Source organism: Crotalus tigris, unplaced genomic scaffold (assembly GCF_016545835.1).
Source record: "Crotalus tigris isolate CLP2741 ecotype Arizona unplaced genomic scaffold, ASM1654583v1 scf7180000023598.3388751, whole genome shotgun sequence".
In the NCBI taxonomy this organism is placed as follows: domain Eukaryota; kingdom Metazoa; phylum Chordata; class Lepidosauria; order Squamata; family Viperidae; genus Crotalus; species Crotalus tigris.
The window spans coordinates 1277763-1294727 of NW_024100068.1; the positions used below are offsets into that span (position 1 = coordinate 1277763).

Below are 16965 nucleotides of genomic sequence, written 5' to 3' on the forward strand. Positions count from 1 at the left end.
ATACGTTGTGCAACATCACGTGACGTCACGAGTTTGACATGCCTGAGCTAGAGTTAAGAGCAGTGCACCAGCTCTAACTGCACTAGAGCTCCTGGTGAAACATTGGCATATATTAATATGGATAGACAAAAGTTTACATCAACAGTGAGGGTGAATAAGACTGAAAGGCCCTCAGAAGGCTACAATATGTTCACGTTATTAATTTTAAAATATTTTTTTCAAGTTCTGGATTTTGGCTAAGTCCAGATTAACAAAACACTACTTCATAGAAAAGACTATGACATAGGGATGTGCAACATCAGATCTGAAACTGAAAAGATGCTTCAGAGTGGGAATGGGCACATATTTGTCAGCATGCTGTTGAAATAGACATGTTCAGGATTGCACTATAAGAAACATACATGCCTTGTAATTTTCTAACATTCTGAGAAGAACATGTGCATATCAGAGCTGTGCCACCCATCCTTACAATACTGCTCAACATGCTATCAAAAATTTCATGGCATGGATGAATTTGATTTCTGAGCAAAATATTACAGTAGACAGTGGAAATTCACTTTCATCTACAGATACAATCCTCTGTTGCAGACCTGGTCCACATAGTTTATTGATGTTATAAAACAGTACAGTTAGTGTCATATCCAACCACAAAAAGAAAAATAAGAACGAGTTAGATAGAATTTATTGTACAGCATGTAGAAAGAAAGAAAGAAAGAAAGAAAGAAAGAAAGAAAGAAAGAAAGAAAGAAAGAAAGAAAGAAAGAAAGAAAGAAAGCTTTGTGACTTATTTCCTAAATTAAAAAAAACTAAAGTATATCCAGCATTACTGAAAGCTATGTTTAATGGGAGAATGTTAATAGCAACAAGGTACTTAAAATCCAAAACACTGAATTATTAACAAGCAACTTAATGATGAAACTAGATACTAAAAAAGCAACATGGTTTATGATTTTGTCTGAAATATCACCTCTACCAAACAGAGAAATGGGAACATTTTAAGTTAAGTATATACTATTAGCATATACTTTTACAGCTGTGAGCTAGGGAGAATTTTGAGTTGGCCAAAAACTTCAACATTGAAAATGGACTGTCTTTCAAATGAAAGAAAATTTTTCATATAAATAACAAGCTGCCCTACTGGATCAGACCAAAGGTCTATGCAATCCAATCAGATGCGTCTAGAAAGTTCATAAACAAGGCATGAAAATAAAACTCTCCCCCAGCAAACTGTTAGGGGACATAATTGTCTTCAAACACAGATGACCCTAAGACCATAGCTACTTTTTTTTTAAGAAAAAGACATCTTTAGGAAAGCCATGTTGTGGCAGTGAATTCATTCTTTTGCAGAAAAAGAAAAAATTAAAAAAAGGAAGACAAATAATTTTCAACTTGCCTGAAGATCAACCTTATTTAGTGGGCCCAATTTAAAAAAATATAAAAGGGAGGAAAAAAAAACTTTCTATCCACCCGTTCCACAAATATTTGCATGAAATTCCCATTATCTACCCCAATAATCTTTTTTGCTGACCTGAAAATCTCCAGATGTTGCTAGCCTCATATACTCAACTTGTTTTCCCTTAATCCTGCTTTAATATTAAAACACAGTATTTAGGAGCATCTTGAAATACAATATAACAAAAATATAGCACTACTCCAAAATTTCTACATAATTTCACATGTAAATAACATAAAAGAGAAACAAAAAAAATGTTTATATTAAAAACTAGTTTTATAAACGCACAATATTGCATGAGGAACTGCTGGTGTTTTGTTTATTTTCATAAGAAAATAGATTGTGCGACTGGCTACAAATGCATTGCTGCAAAGCAATATTTCTTTTTTTAAAAAAAGTAAAGTAAAAATTTATTCAAACATTAAGAGATAACAGCACAATGTGCCTTCAAGTATGCCTACAACCACATGATAGAAAGCTCAGATAAATTTATCATGGCAATGTATCATCAGATAGAAATTTTTCCGTGACAAACTCCTAGTCAAAATAAAAAATAAATACTTTTTGAAAAGATGCCTACTTCAAAGCTGTCATTATGAGCATGTTCTAAATTTAACTGACTTGAACTGTTTATGTACCAAAAATGCATTCATCAGCTGAGTTACTAAGAAAGAAAGAAAGAAAGAAAGAAAGAAAGAAAGAAAGAAAGAAAGAAAGAAAGAAAGAAAGAAAGAACTCATTATGTAAGAAATTGTTCAAAATAGAAAGGGGATCAGATACAAGCTAACTGAATTAGTGCAGTATTTGTATCCAGGCTTCTAAAATAGAAAATATAAATACACTGCTTTTAGGTGGTAAATCACCAATGTCCAGCAAAGAGAACAATTATGAAGAGGGAGGTGCATGAAGAGAAGCTCAGTTGATCTGATCCAGGGCTCTGAACAACTCTTCACCTTGTAACAAGTTTCGGTTGCCTTGTATAGGAGCATTGACTTCACAATCATAGCTGGTAAGCTGTGGGAGTCCCTTCTCATCCATTGACTGCCCTAGAAGTTTACTTGCTATATCTACAAGGAAAAAGAAACTGAATATATAGCATTCTGGAGCAATTAATTGAACAAATAAATAGACAAGTCACCTGTTAGAGAATTTAGCTATGAGTATCTGATAACAAAGCTAAATGTAATTTTTCAATTTTATAGGGCAACAGAGAATAGGTAGAACCTGGGTTACTCAGTGTTAGACAAAGCCTTTCTCCTGACTGGGTGAATTATGGGTTCAATAATGCCCAGCTGATATGCATTTCATTTTTTTATACTGTATTTTATTTATTGTAAATCGCCTATAATCATGCAAAAAGTGCAATGGGAGTGTGTATGTATGTATGTATATTTGTTTTCTGAGATTTTCGCGGGTGTTTGTATGTAGGTCTTTGGTTATTCGGTTTTTCTCCCACGTAAAATTGGAAGTGTCTTGGCGACGTTTCGACGAAGTCCCATTCATCATCTTCAGGCTGGTGTTTTCAGCTTCGTGCTCCTCGAATACATAAATATAAGGTGAAGTATTCTTAAATACTTAACAGAAATCTAAATTAAAGGAGTAGCTGAATTAAGATTTGCCCTTGCTCAGAAGAGAAACAGTGAAAGAAAATATTAAGTTATACAGCTACACATATTTTATACAGACTATAGAATTACTCTGAATACTCAACTTTTTCTTTAACCTAAGGCACACACTAATCCATTGATCCACTGCCAAACAAACAGAAAAGGCAAAGATAAGCAACCTGTCTGCATAATAAACATGTTTGGAAATTTGAAAATAGGATGAGAGAAGGTAAATTGGTGAGAGTGCTTCCTGCTGCTTCTTTATAGCCCTAAGAAAGTGTCTTATTTACATCTTCTTTGCTTTTTTCCCCCTTGGACTGTTAAGACATTCTTCCCAACTAAGTAATGGGAGAGTCCTACCCACCATTTTTATTATCTAAGAATGCTTCTGACAGGTTCAGAGACATTACTGGAAATAAATAACAATGCACAAGGATATGCTATACAGCACGGGTGTCAAACTCGATCGCGTCACATGACATGACATATTGTGACTTTTTGGCCTTTGTGGAGCCTGGGTGGGCGTGGCCTGCATATGACGCATCCAGCCCACGGACCACCAGTTTAACACCCCTGCTATACAGCATGGGAGGGTGTCCCCAATTACTTTTAAGAAACACAGTTGCTGTGTCCTCAAATCCTATGGAAAGATATTAGTTAGTGTTAATTTCACAATTCGAAGTTTCCCTTACCCTCAAGCATCTATGGTCCTGACCATTTCATTCCTTTTCCCAATATATGTATTAAAATAGAATTCTTCTAATAGACAACCCAATATTAATAGCTTGGGCTTTCATATCATTTCCAATTTTTATTAATATTAATTAAATATTAATTATTTAATATTTTATGGAGAATATTGAAGCTACTATTACTTAATATTTCACAAAATAGAACCTCCCGTTCCTCAGATTAGTAGAAGCACCCAATATACTAGTTACTAATCTGGAGCATTTGTGCAACTACAGATGTTTACATGAGAAAAGGAGAAGGGATTGACAGATCTGATTACATTAGCATTACACAATCACTAACCTGATGGTAATAAAATTACAGTCTTCTCTGCCACCTCATTCTGTCCATTTGATCTGCATCCTTTTACACGTTTCCAAGCCAGTGATATATTTGTTCCAGGAGGCCCCGGTTGTGCCAATAATGTGCCCTTAAAAATACATACACACTTTTGTTAATGTAACCTCAGAGCTTCTACTCAAAACTACTACTGAGATGAAAAAAATGTAATTTAAGAGTAGATATTCTGAAGAGCATATGATCTCCGATAGCAGATCAGAATCCCATGTATGCTTGTGCCTGCCTATGTTTTCCCTCACCCTTGAGTCACTCCATGCTCTACCTAACAACCTGCACATTCATTTAATGAATGCATTGAGGAAAGCAGGGGTGAGGAGGTTGTTAATTATGCGCTTCATTTGCCATTCATGTCGTAAGTCGAGGACTACAAGGGAAGGCCACCACTTTTCTGGGCAATTACTGAATTGCTCTTGGAATTATTTTTTTTTAACGTTCAATCAGAATCTGTTTTCTAATAGCTTCAAAGCATTCATTCATATCCTATATCTTGCCTTTTCTTAAAGCTAGTCAAATCCAGCTTCTTCCATTTCTTTCCCCTGGGCTGTTTTTAGTTGCTTGTTCAACTTAGTTTACCTTCTCAAATCTGTTTCACTTTTACTGAGTTATTTTTAAAACTGTTCTGCTCAGAAATGAGCACAATATCCAAGGTGAGTTCTGATGAAACAATAGAATATTTTCTTTCATGAGTTCAAATTATACTATTGTTGATTATGATTTGTAAGATTTCTGTAATAGTTCAATTCAAAAGACTCCAATACTTGCTTTATTTGCAGCCATATCACACCAATGGCTCATTATCTTAATTTCTGTACAGCACACACTTAACTAACCATAGTCAGCATGCAATGGGTGAAATGCTTTGCTGACTTTAGTACACATAGTCCTCAAGTTATGACCACAATTAAGCCCAAAATTTATGTTGCTAAGGGAGAAATTTGTTAAATGAGTTTTGCCGAATGTTATGACTTTTCTTGCCACATTTGATAAGAACAACTACAGTTGTTAAATTAGTAACACAGTTGTTATGTGAATCTGGTTCTCCCATTGACTTGGCTTGTCAGAAGGTTGCAAAAGGTGTTCACATGACCCCGGGACATTGCAACAGTCATAAATGTGAGTCGGTTATCAAGCAGCCAAATGTAAGTTACATAACTACGAGGATGCTGCAATAAAACAAGACGCCCTGCTTTCTTCCACTTTGACACCCTTACAGGTTCTAGTGTCTCTATTCCACAACTAAACAAGACCCACTCTGTTTAGCTGAAGCATCAGCCACAATTGTAGTCTTACGACTCTGAAAGACTGTGAGTAATGAAAGATAATGTTAAAGGACAGAAGTGAGAATACTATAGCTCAGCTGACCTTTCATTTAGCTGACAACTGAGCTAAAAATTGTAATGTTCTTGAATCCTGATGACTCAAGAAAAATATATTTTTAAAGATGCAATACCCAACATTAAAAGGGAGGGGAGAATCCTTAAAAAAACATACAATTCCTACTGCCTGGAAAAGTAAGCCGTCCTGCTCCATTTTCCGTTTCCTCTGAATATTATGGAGAGCTATTATCCTTGGACTGATGTCTTCATTTGCTTCAGTCGATCTAGTGTGGATATAAAGCCAGAGTATTAACAACTGTTCCATATCAATTAAAACTAAATTTATGAATAATTACACAGAATAAAATCTGGAATGTTTTCTTTTATAATAATGTCAGCTCATCAGGGTGTAGACCAGTTGTGAGAAATGATTTTCAGCATGGAATTGTACTGTTTCTGTGCCTTGAACAAACTGCTGGTGATATCCTTAAATGAAAAGGACTGAAATGTTCAGCCCAAGGTATGTATGTGTATTTTACGTGAGCTAATTGGGGTGGAGTTAGGATGAAAAATAGATATTTTCAGATTTTAAAATGTAAACATTTTTGAGACTAGCTTGGTTTCTGGTGGACTTTGTGGGAATCTATATGCAGGTTTTTTGGGTTTTTTTACAATACAAAACTAAGTGGTTTCCCACTGACTTCTTGTCAGATACCTTTTTCAACTTCCTGGTCTGTCCTATACTGCTCAGATGGTGGTCCTCTTCCAAATACTACCAAAGCCTAGTCATATGTAGTTTTTCAAACTCAGTTAAGGTCTAGCTGCTGTTACCTATAACCTATGATGCACAGAATAAGTAAAAGTGGAAGAAGTGTTGAGGGTGAATTAAGTACAATAAGCTTCTGTGAGGCTCAACACTCGCATGCTGGAATTTGAATTATGTAACCTCTCCCTCCAATACAGTATCTTGGCTGACAACTGAGCTTATTCTCTCCAAGGGAATACTAGGGGCAGCAAATTAAACTGAGGGGTTTGATTTAGTCCTATCAAATCCTCAAATGCATTTTAAAAAAGAGAAAAAAGGATATATTTCCACATTACTGAATAACCATTCAGAAGATTTTGTAGCAAAAGATGCAGATTTTTAGAATATTCAAGTAGTTCAGTTTGAAATATTTCAATAGGTTTCAGGATGTGCTAAAGCTTATTGAAATGAAAGGAATGAAGATATATAAAAGCACTAGCAAAGCGCTTAGACTTATATACTGCCTCATAATGCTTTACAACACTTTCCGAGTGGTTCAGTGTCAGCATATTGCTCCCAGCATATTGCTCCTCATTTTATCCATCTCGGAAGGCTGAGTCAACCTTGAGCCGGTCAAGATCAAATTCCTGGCAGTGGGCAGAGTTTGCCTGCAATACTGCATTCTAACCACTGCACCAACCACGGCTCCTATAATATGTTTGTATCCTGATGTATTTTACCTAATGATCAGAAGACATACCACTAAGTGGTATGGTCATGTAATGTTTTGTCTAATGAGTGAATAACAGAATAACAGAGTCGGAAGGGACCTTAGAGGTTTTCTAGTCCAACTCCTGCTCAAGCAAGAAACCCTATACCATGTCAGACAAATGATGGTCCAATCTCTTCTTAAAAACCTCCAGTGTTGGAGCACCCATGACTTCCTTCTGGAGGCAAGTTTTCCTACTGATTAATTGTTCTAACTGTCGGGAAATTTCTCCTTAGTTCTAGGTAGCTTCTCTCCTTGATTAGTTTCCATCCGTTGCTTCATGTCCTACCTTCAGGTGCTTTGGAGAATGGGTTGACCCTCTTGTAGCAGCTTCTTAGATTTTGGCACAGTGCTATCATATCCTTAGTCCTTCTTTTCATTAGACTACCCATACCAAATTCCTGCAATCCTTCTTCATATGTTTTAGCCTCCGGTCCCCTAATGATCTTTGTTGCTTTTCTCTGCATGCTTTCTAGAGTCTCAACATTGCTTAGCAATTGAGATTCCTGTCCCAATTAGGATTCTTAACTGAGGACTACCTGTATCAGAGATTTCCCTGTTGACAAATTAGTTGTCACAACCAATAGCAAAATACATTTTAAACAAAATAATCTCCTTCCCAATGACCTTTCATGCTCACAAAGGCTTTTCTGGCAATAGATTCCAGCCCAAATACTAGCATTTTACCCTTATTTTTTAATAAGACAAATTCTAAAAGAAAGACATAAAGGATCAGCAAGCACTACTATTCACAAGTTAATTCACCTTTCTGTATTGGCTTTAAGATCTGACAGATAACTCTATTTACCTGTTACCAAAAGTAACTGTCAACAAGTCCGGTGCTCCTGGACTCATTTGGTCCCTCTGGTCTATTGTGCCATTTCCTGTTCTGACTGGAGATGAAGTCCGACTTTGATTCTTAGGATAAGGTGATGCCGGGGGACTGATTATGGGAGCAGGGTCTGTGAGTCTTTGGGGGTTAATAGGAGCAGATGTTACAAGCATCTTCGGATCAGTTTCATGTCTGACTGTCATGGATTTTATCGTGTCAGTGGCAGATGACTGCATTGGAGTTTGCTGAAACCCTGTTGCAGGAGTCACATTAGAAGAATTTGCAGTACTGCCCTCCAGTGGAGAAAGCTGATCGAATGTGCGCAACTGGAAATCATCGTCCATGGGGATATAAGGTGCTAACATTTCCAAATCTAAATCTGTTTCCTGAAAGAAGATGACATAATTGTATAATTTGACACAGGATTGTGATTAAACTGCTATCAGGCCTGTCATCTTCCAAGAATCTATCAACCCTGTTCCTCTTTCAAAAGGCTTAGCTGGGAATGCTACTGAAATGGAAATGGCAAGCAACATAATTTTCAGGCATTTAAGGGGTTTCATCTATATTAGTCTGATAAAATGGCCTCATCCTTATTTTATATAGATATTACCTATATGAGGATTTCAAAAATAACCTTTATTAACATCATCTAGACCAGTGGCCCTTAACCTTTTTGGGCACCGGGGACCAGTTCTGTGGAGAAAGGTTTTTCTGTGGACCGGAGGGGCATGGTTTTGCATGCTGCCTGCATCCCACAAATAGGGCTCACTTGGTTTTATGGATCCGTTGCTGGCATGCCATGGACGGACTAGACACTAGTATTCTGCAGCATTTCAAATTTTTTTCCCAACAAGTGCTCCAGAACACACAATTGCACAAATATACCACCTGTCTATGACAGTTTATAGCAGCCATGCAGCCATACCCTTTCCATATACAGTCAAGTACATGGTGACATTGCCATGCACTCAGAAGCATCTTTTTAGAGAATAAATCTGAAGTGCTACACAGACCTACTACATACTCATTTGAGGTTTTCTGACTACAGTCACTTTAGTCAAAGTCCTCAGAAATGGATATTGCTGGTGATCTTTGACTTATGACAATTCTGTCAGCAACCACTTGAAGTTTCCACAAAGCTAAAAAAAGGATTTACAACCGGTCCACAAAGTTATAACTGTTCCATGATTATGTGATCAAAATTTGGATGCTTGGCAGCCCACCTATCCCTCACCTACTAATCTACATCCAGTCAGATAGTAATGAACTTAATATTCTACTTTGGTATTTGAAAAATTACACCAAGCACACATCATGAATGTATGCATATTAAAATAAAATAAACCAAAAGTTTTAATTAATGTGCTCACCTGCATTGAAAATGGGTTTTTTGATTCTGGATCTATTGCAAAGAGCTTTTCCACCAATTCCAGCTTGAACTCACTTGCTATCTCATTATCCACACTGAAGCAATAATCATTAGGAGGACTATTGGGCTGTAAAAATAATCAGCAACTTTGTTCAGTAAAATGAGATCAAATTTCAAGCACACTTTCATAATAAATCATAATAAATAAAATACCAGAGGTCTGTTCACTGAAATTTTAAACCATTAAGTTTCTACAATTAGGATGAGGCACAATAGATATATAAGATCAATATTGGAATAATAAAGCTCACATAATCATTTTGACACATAGCTCCTCATATTTTAAAGTTGTATTTAAAAACTTTCTTAAGGCTTAGGAAACAAGACTGTACTACTTTATGCCTAACAAGTTATGGCATAGAGGATTTCTAACAGCATCTTTCATTTGATTAATAATAAAGCAAATTGTCAAATGCAAACTGCGTATCTCATAATAAATCTTAACTGCCAACAGAGATGAATCAAATGAAAGGAAGTGAATTGCCAATCTTTAGTTTCTTGGAAAAGAAAAATGTGAAATAATAGTTTTATTATTTCTAATAAAAGATTTCAAATCGGAATCCTCACTCAGCACAGAGTTCCTCAAGAAAAGATTCAATTGGTTTTTCTTTTCTCCCTACTATTCTATTTTGGTGTTTCCCAGGAAAATGACATAATACAAAGGTGATAGTGTATAAAATTTAATACAGAAACAATGGAAAGTTGCAAAAGATTATAAAATGACAAACCTCAGGTGAGCTTTGGCTAGTGCTTCTATCAGAAGGAGTAGCTGGTTGATCTTGGGTCCGCCGGCTGGAGAAAGTAAGATCTAAAGGCTCCGTGCTGGGCTCCAGTTTGGCCACCACCTCTCTATTGAGTGCTGGGTCAGCACTGCTACAGAGTGGCTTTGTTGTTTCCGAAGCAGATAGTGGGGAAATTGCCGAATTTATATTCTGCAGTTTCTCATTGGATGAGGGGAGCATTACATCATTATACAAAGGAACATCATCAGACTGTTGTTCTTCTGGCTCTACAAAAATTAAAAAAGACATCATCAAACAAAGAAAAAATATTGTGTCACAATTTAAGAGCCTTATTATAATTCAGCATATGCCAAGAACATCTCTTTAAGAAATTCTAATGGTCAGCATTTATGGATAATTAGCCTTTTTCTTTAAATATTTCATTAAATAAATACACACACCATCATTGTCGAAATCTAATGCTATTATGGTATCTCCAGCAGCAGGAGCAAGATAGGCTAATGCATCAGGTTCCTTTTTAAGCTTCTCAAAGAGGCTGCTGCTATCTTCCAGATCACTGTTATTGAGTACTTTTATCATTCCCATCTCGGGAGAATCCACTGGTTTCAACATACGCTCCGTTTGCTGAAGTGAAAAAACCAAGTCCCTTTGAACAATTCCACTGCAAAAGAATAAAGAAAGAAATGATAAAGAGATATTGAGAGCTGCGTAATGCGTATTTACAATGTTCATCTATTGTACAAGAAACATATACGTAATATATCCTGGCCTTATCCTGCTCTATCATGGCAAAGAGCCCCTGAGCATTTATCAGAGTTTCTGCTTACTGAAGAAAACTCTGGGTATTCTCTAGAGTCTAGGTGTAAATATAGATGGTGGAATGTTCAAAACTATTAGATTTCACCTCCACTTTGCACCCTAAAATAATTTTTAATAATATTTCATAATTATATAATGTAGGAAAATATTAGTGATCCACTAGAAAAAGAATCTGCTATTGTGGGAGACGCTAACTACATAACTCTCTAGATGCATGTTTAAAACAATAATATAATATTCCTTTAGGAATAGGCCTGAATTCAATTGTATATGAGCATGCACACAAACTTGTAAAAAAAGGAAATATGCATCACTAACAACCTGAAAAATCTGTAACTAAATATAAATGTGAGAATGTAGTTGAAAAATGCATTAATCAGAAAATTCAACATTTCAGGCAAAGGTTCTAACCATCTAATTTAGAGAATGACAGGGACAAAAAACTGGAAGAGGTCAATTCATATACAAGTACCAAAGAAAGGGGACTTAACATAATGCAGAAAACATTAAAACAATCTTCTTAACTTTGCACACAAGCAAATGTTTAGAATATTTAATATTTCCAACATGGAAAGGGAGATATCCAAGGTTCACGCTGATTTTAGAAATAGCCAAGAAACATGAGACATAACTGCTGATTCACACTGCATAATCAAGGAAGTCAAAGAATACTCAAGTCAGTATGTGTTTCATTGATTATAGGAAGCCCTTCAATTGTGTCAATCATGTCAAAGTGTGGAAAGTGGTTATGCAAATATAAAAATGGGAATTCCTACTGTCCTCATGTGAAATTTAGACCAAAGTCAGAAAGACACAGTAGAGACAGGAAATGGAGAAACAGATTGTTGTCTCCAGGTTGGCAAAAATGTGAGAAAAGAATGTATACTCTCACCTTATTAATTCAACCTATATGCAATAGCTGGACTGGAAGATGAGCATAGTTTAAAACTGGAGGAAGCAACATCATTAACTGGTTCTATAGTGATGAAACTACTCTGATAGCTGAAAATATAAATGAACTGCAAATCCTAGTAATGAAAGTCAAGGAGCATATTAAAAACAGGACTAAGATTAAACATAAAGCAGACTATGTGAATTATCTCAAACACAGCAACCAGCCTTAAAAAAGGCAAGATACTGAAGTGATGGATACCTTTTGCATTTTTTTTAATTGATTATCAACAGTAAGGGAACCAGCAGAGATTAAATACTTCCCATAGAGTAACCATAAGATCTTGGAAAAGATATTCAAATGCTGGGCTATGTCTATATCTATGAAGATCAGAATCATCTGAGTAACTATTTTTCCTTTGGCATTCAATGGAAACAAGAGTTGAACTTTGAAGAAGATGGATAGAAGGAGTATTGACACCTTTGAACTTTGGTGTTGGAGAAGACCCCTGAGAATACTATGGATAGCCAAGAAAACAAACAAAAGGATCATGGATCAAATCAACCCAGAGTTTCCACTCAAGGCAAAACTGTCCACACTCAAGTTATCATACTTTACATACATTGTGCAAACACCTAGATATTTGGAGAAGTATAATAGTGGGGAAGGTAGAAGGAAAGAGAAGAGGACAACTAGCAGTAAGATAGATGGACTCAATTACAGTGGTGAGGGTGCACCATTGGAAAAAACGATAGATCAAGTTGGGAAAGATCATCCTGGAGAATATCTACATGGTCATGGTCACTAAGAGTTGACCCTAATTTGATGGTATATGATCAATCAATAATATCTGCATTGAAGATTAATATGTATAGTATGTATTTCTATCTGAAGGCAGAATATTCCAACAGAATTTTATATATGGACTGAAGAAAACCTAAAGGTGATACACATACAGACTCTTATTTGTAGCAATAACTACACACATTATCAAATCCTGATGCAAGTTCCCAAAGTATAAATAACAGTGCCACAACAGATATGAAAACCTATGGGCAATCAATAGGAAGACAAACTAAAGATTTCATACAGAAATCACCTCAACATAACAAAGAAATGAACAAATGTGCTTACAAAGAAATACATAATGAAGAAATAAACTTTGTTACCAAGGACATTAGCATTACATCAAACAGACAAAATACCCACAATTTCTCTTCAAAAAGCCAGCTTAGTACTTGGCTAATTATTTGCACTTCCCCCCAATAGCATTTACAGATAAAACTCACCTCAAGACATAGTTCACACACACTATACATTGTGGTTGAGAATTCTTAGTATTGTATATAACAGTTGCTTGAGTCTCTACCCACACATAGCCCCCTTGCTTGGCAAGCATTCGATACTGTCCGCTGGTGACTTGCCCTTTGGCAAACACTGGAAGAGGAAAAAGACCCAAATTATTTATATACTGAAGACTGGGTTGCCCAGTAGATTGCCAGACATTCACTCAACTCTAATTGACCTTGCCATTTTTTAAAGCAATTATTTTCAGTGAAAGTAATGCGTGGCCAGAACACTGCAAAATAAAGTTCTTAAATAAAGCCTCTTAAAAGATCTTTATTCCCAAGAATGCTTTTAACATTAATATTTGCAATACTAAGATGGAGATTGGAGTTGGGTTTTATATTGGGGTTTCATTTTTACAAGCTGGCTGGATTCACCCTGAGTTGGGCGATCATATTTTTCTCAATAAATAAATGAATAAATAATTCTTTTAAAATATTTAAATGGTGATGGAAGTTATAATCAGTGTAGGACGGGCTTCTGGTTTGCCATCGTGGTCGCCGCAGACGCTGGAAGGCAAGCTCCGTCTTCTGTGTTCGGTTTTGTTCCAGGGGGACCCTGGAAAGGATCAAAAGTCACCCTGTAAGGGCGATGAGCAAGGAGGGGACTCCCGCTTGACCCTGGGAGGGCGGCAGCCCTTCCGCTTGATCCAGGGCAGCCTTCCAAACCAGCAGAGGAAAGACCAGCATAAACAATATGGCTCATCACTAGGCTGCAGACAGCCAAAGTCAAACTTGCCACCAGGCACTTCTAAAGCAACGCGGATGAAACTGGGTGAGATCTAATCTTCTCTCTAAGATCCTAAGTATTTTTCTTCCTGTAAAAGTTGCCCAAAGTATCTTTTCCCCTGTGAGGAGAGAGGGAAGGGAATTTTTATCCCACCCTCTAAGAATAGCAGCGACTGACTACCCAGGGGAGTTAAAGCACTAAAAGAATAATTTTAATCTAATTGGATTTATATGTTTCTGAAACTAGAGGGAGATCTATTTGATGATTTAAAAGCGTTGACATGGAAGGCTAGTTGGCAAAGAAAGCAAGTCAGAATAAGGCTGAAGGAAATTGGGGTTTCATATTACTAATTAAAGCAGCGGTTCTCAACCTATGGGTCGCGACCCCATTTGGGGTCGATCGACCATTTTACGGGGGTCGCGAAACAACGCGATCCGCCATTTTTTCCCCCAGGGGAACCGCTGAATTAAAGGGTCAAAGGGAGAAGTTGAGATAAGGGAAATTTTGGTCATTAAATTTAAAACATTTGGAAATTAGTTAAAATAAGGATGCTATTTTTTAAAACTTAAAAATTAGACTCAAAAGGATAAAAAATTATAAATGTTTGATTTATTAACTCAGATAATATATATAATGGGCTTTGATTTATTAAAGGGGATACTGTTATTATTAATTAGATGATGTAAGATGGGGGGAAATAGGTAACTTTTAGGAAATAGAACAAGATTATACTCAAATAGATAAGATGTGTATTTTGAATATTAGATTCTGTTATGAATTAAGATAAAGGAAAATTTGGTTACCTAAAACCTGGAAATTATAAATATCAAATGTTAAACTTGAATATTGATGGGAAACTAAACATTGGGAAAAACCAATAACAGGACATTGATTGAATGTAAAGATTGAATGTAAAAGTAATTAAGATATGTATAAGTTAAAAATGGATTGATAAATGTAATAATCATGTTTTTATTTAGTTGATATAATAAGAACTTTATTAGCTTAAATATGAGATAGTAGATATTAAGGGAAAAAGAGAGGAAATATTTGAGGTTGTAGTTTGAGATTTGTACTAAAGATTTTTGTATGTTACTGAACTATTGATTAACCCAGCCACTACGTTGCTTTTTAAATACCTAAATGTAAAATTAGAAAATTAATAAAAATATTATTTAAAAAAGGAACAGTGTAGGACACTGGGCAAGCTAATGGAGATGGCAAAGAATAATGGAATACATGTGCATATATGCTGTGTTCTTGACTATTTTTGAGAATAATTAGATGGCTTGTTTCTAGTGTCGACTTTTCTTAAGTATGTGTATTTATGAATCAGAGTAATATACTGAGGATCATTTCTTTGAGCATTACCAGTTTGCATTTAATGAAGTACCGTATATGCCGGCGTATAAGGCGACTTCCGCAAGCGCTAAAATCGGCGCCAAAGACTGGGGTCGTCTTATACACCGAGTCGTCTTATTAGCCGGAAATACTGGTAGTTTCCGGCGTATAAGACGACGTTCTAGGAATGCGGCCCGGCGACAAAGACGGGGGTCGTCTTATACGCCGGGTCACCTTGTACGCCGGCATATACGGTAGATATCCAGGGATATAAATAAATAGTTTAGTATTTGGGACTCAGACACTTCCTCTACCTCTTCAAGTTATTGGGCAAGTTACATCCATCTAGCACCAGAATGATTTTTACTGCATGGCTGTTTTATAATTAGTTACTTGTAAATTTGTCATTTTTTTATGGCAGCAAATCTGTCCCATAATTAGCTCTCAACATTCAAAATATACTCATCAGCCTCAAAAGGTTCAGAACTTTTGAATTGCTTAGAAATTTCACAATAGCATATATCAGGGGTCTTCAAACTTGGCCTTTTATGACTTGTGGACTTCAACTCCCAGAATTCCTTAGCCAGCATGCCTGGCTAAGGAATTCTGGGAGTTGAAGTCCATAAATCATAAAGGGCCCAAGTTTGAAGACCCCTAGCATATACAGTATCTGACAAAACACTGGTGTGATATTTACAAGATTAATCATAAATAGTACAGAATATGCTAATGAAACCTGAATAGCATGCAACTGTCCTGCCTTCATCAACTTACTGTCATGATGTGTTTTGGTCAGATGATCAGAGTCCAGTGCATGATAATATTCATATACAGAACGCCCCAGGAGTTCTTCAGGTTCATACCCTATTAGTTCTGTAATCCTTTATGCAAAAGGAAAGAAAAAGTAAATTTATGATATCTCTAAAGCTTACAGGTAAAGTTTATTTGAAAAGTATTGAAAGTTTATTGAAAAGAAAACTATTGCAATTTATTATCTGTTTCAAATAAAACAAAAAGCATAATACAAGCTTCGCTAATAACTATAACATCACCTTGACTTGGAGCCAAAATGAACTAGAAAGATTAAGGGTTAGGGATTTTGCTTGATTGAAAGCAACTTAGAAAAAAAATCAAAATTAAAAAATATTTACATGCTGGTTTTATTTTGCATTTTGGGAATCAATAGGATGTTGTAAATCGTGTCATTTAATGTTTTTAAAGATACTTCCTCCCAAGTGCATGGAGATATATTATAAATAAAATTCCAATGGAATAACATAAAATAAAATGGAAGTAAACATTGCATTAATTAGACAAACACAGACCACAATGCAAGCTTTACTAGTAGCTGGAATATGATCTGTGCTCGGAGACAAAATGAATTAGAGACATAAAGATTTGAGGATTGTTGTTTATCTCAAAGAAAAAAAAATCATAAGCACAAAATGAAATATATTTCAGCCTTACACCTTCCTATATAAGAACACTATCCTTATCTTATTAGTTCATTTCCCCAATCAGATGCCTCCAGATGTGCTGAACTGTAAGTCCTGTTGTTCCAACCTAGTATGGCTAATAACTGTTGCTTGAGGCTGGAGAAATGGTCCAACACATCTAAAGCAGGGGTCCCCAACCCCCGGTCTATGGACTGGCACCAGGCTGCAGCATGCCAGAAACCGGTCCGTGCAAAACAAGCAAAGATCCATCCGAGGGATGCAGACAATACATGAAACCACGCCCTCTCCGGTCCACGGAAAAATCTCTCTCCACAGAACCGGTCCCTGGTGCCCAAAAGATTGGGGACCTCTGATCTAAAGAACACCAGACTCCAGACTCAGGAATGCCAAA

The 16965-nt window shown here is 36.2% G+C and overlaps 1 protein-coding gene across 2 annotated transcripts in view; it reads right to left on the bottom strand.

The window, feature by feature from the left end:
* Positions 1-564: 564 nt before the first annotated feature.
* The window catches only part of HIF1A (hypoxia inducible factor 1 subunit alpha), a 45574-nt gene continuing 29173 nt past the window's right edge, over positions 565-16965 (bottom strand). The window contains exons 7-15 of one of the 2 annotated variants that reach the window (XM_039319453.1): positions 15892-15998; positions 12990-13137; positions 10430-10650; positions 9975-10255; positions 9188-9313; positions 7791-8200; positions 5644-5752; positions 4096-4222; positions 565-2520 (exon numbers count right to left, since the gene is read on the bottom strand). In XM_039319453.1, the coding sequence (XP_039175387.1) occupies positions 2369-2520; positions 4096-4222; positions 5644-5752; positions 7791-8200; positions 9188-9313; positions 9975-10255; positions 10430-10650; positions 12990-13137; positions 15892-15998 (1681 nt within the window). In that variant the 3' untranslated portion in view covers positions 565-2368. Of the gene's footprint in view, positions 2521-2755; positions 3040-4095; positions 4223-5643; positions 5753-7790; positions 8201-9187; positions 9314-9974; positions 10256-10429; positions 10651-12989; positions 13138-15891; positions 15999-16965 lie in introns of those variants that run through there. The other variant, XM_039319454.1, reaches the window with a different exon arrangement.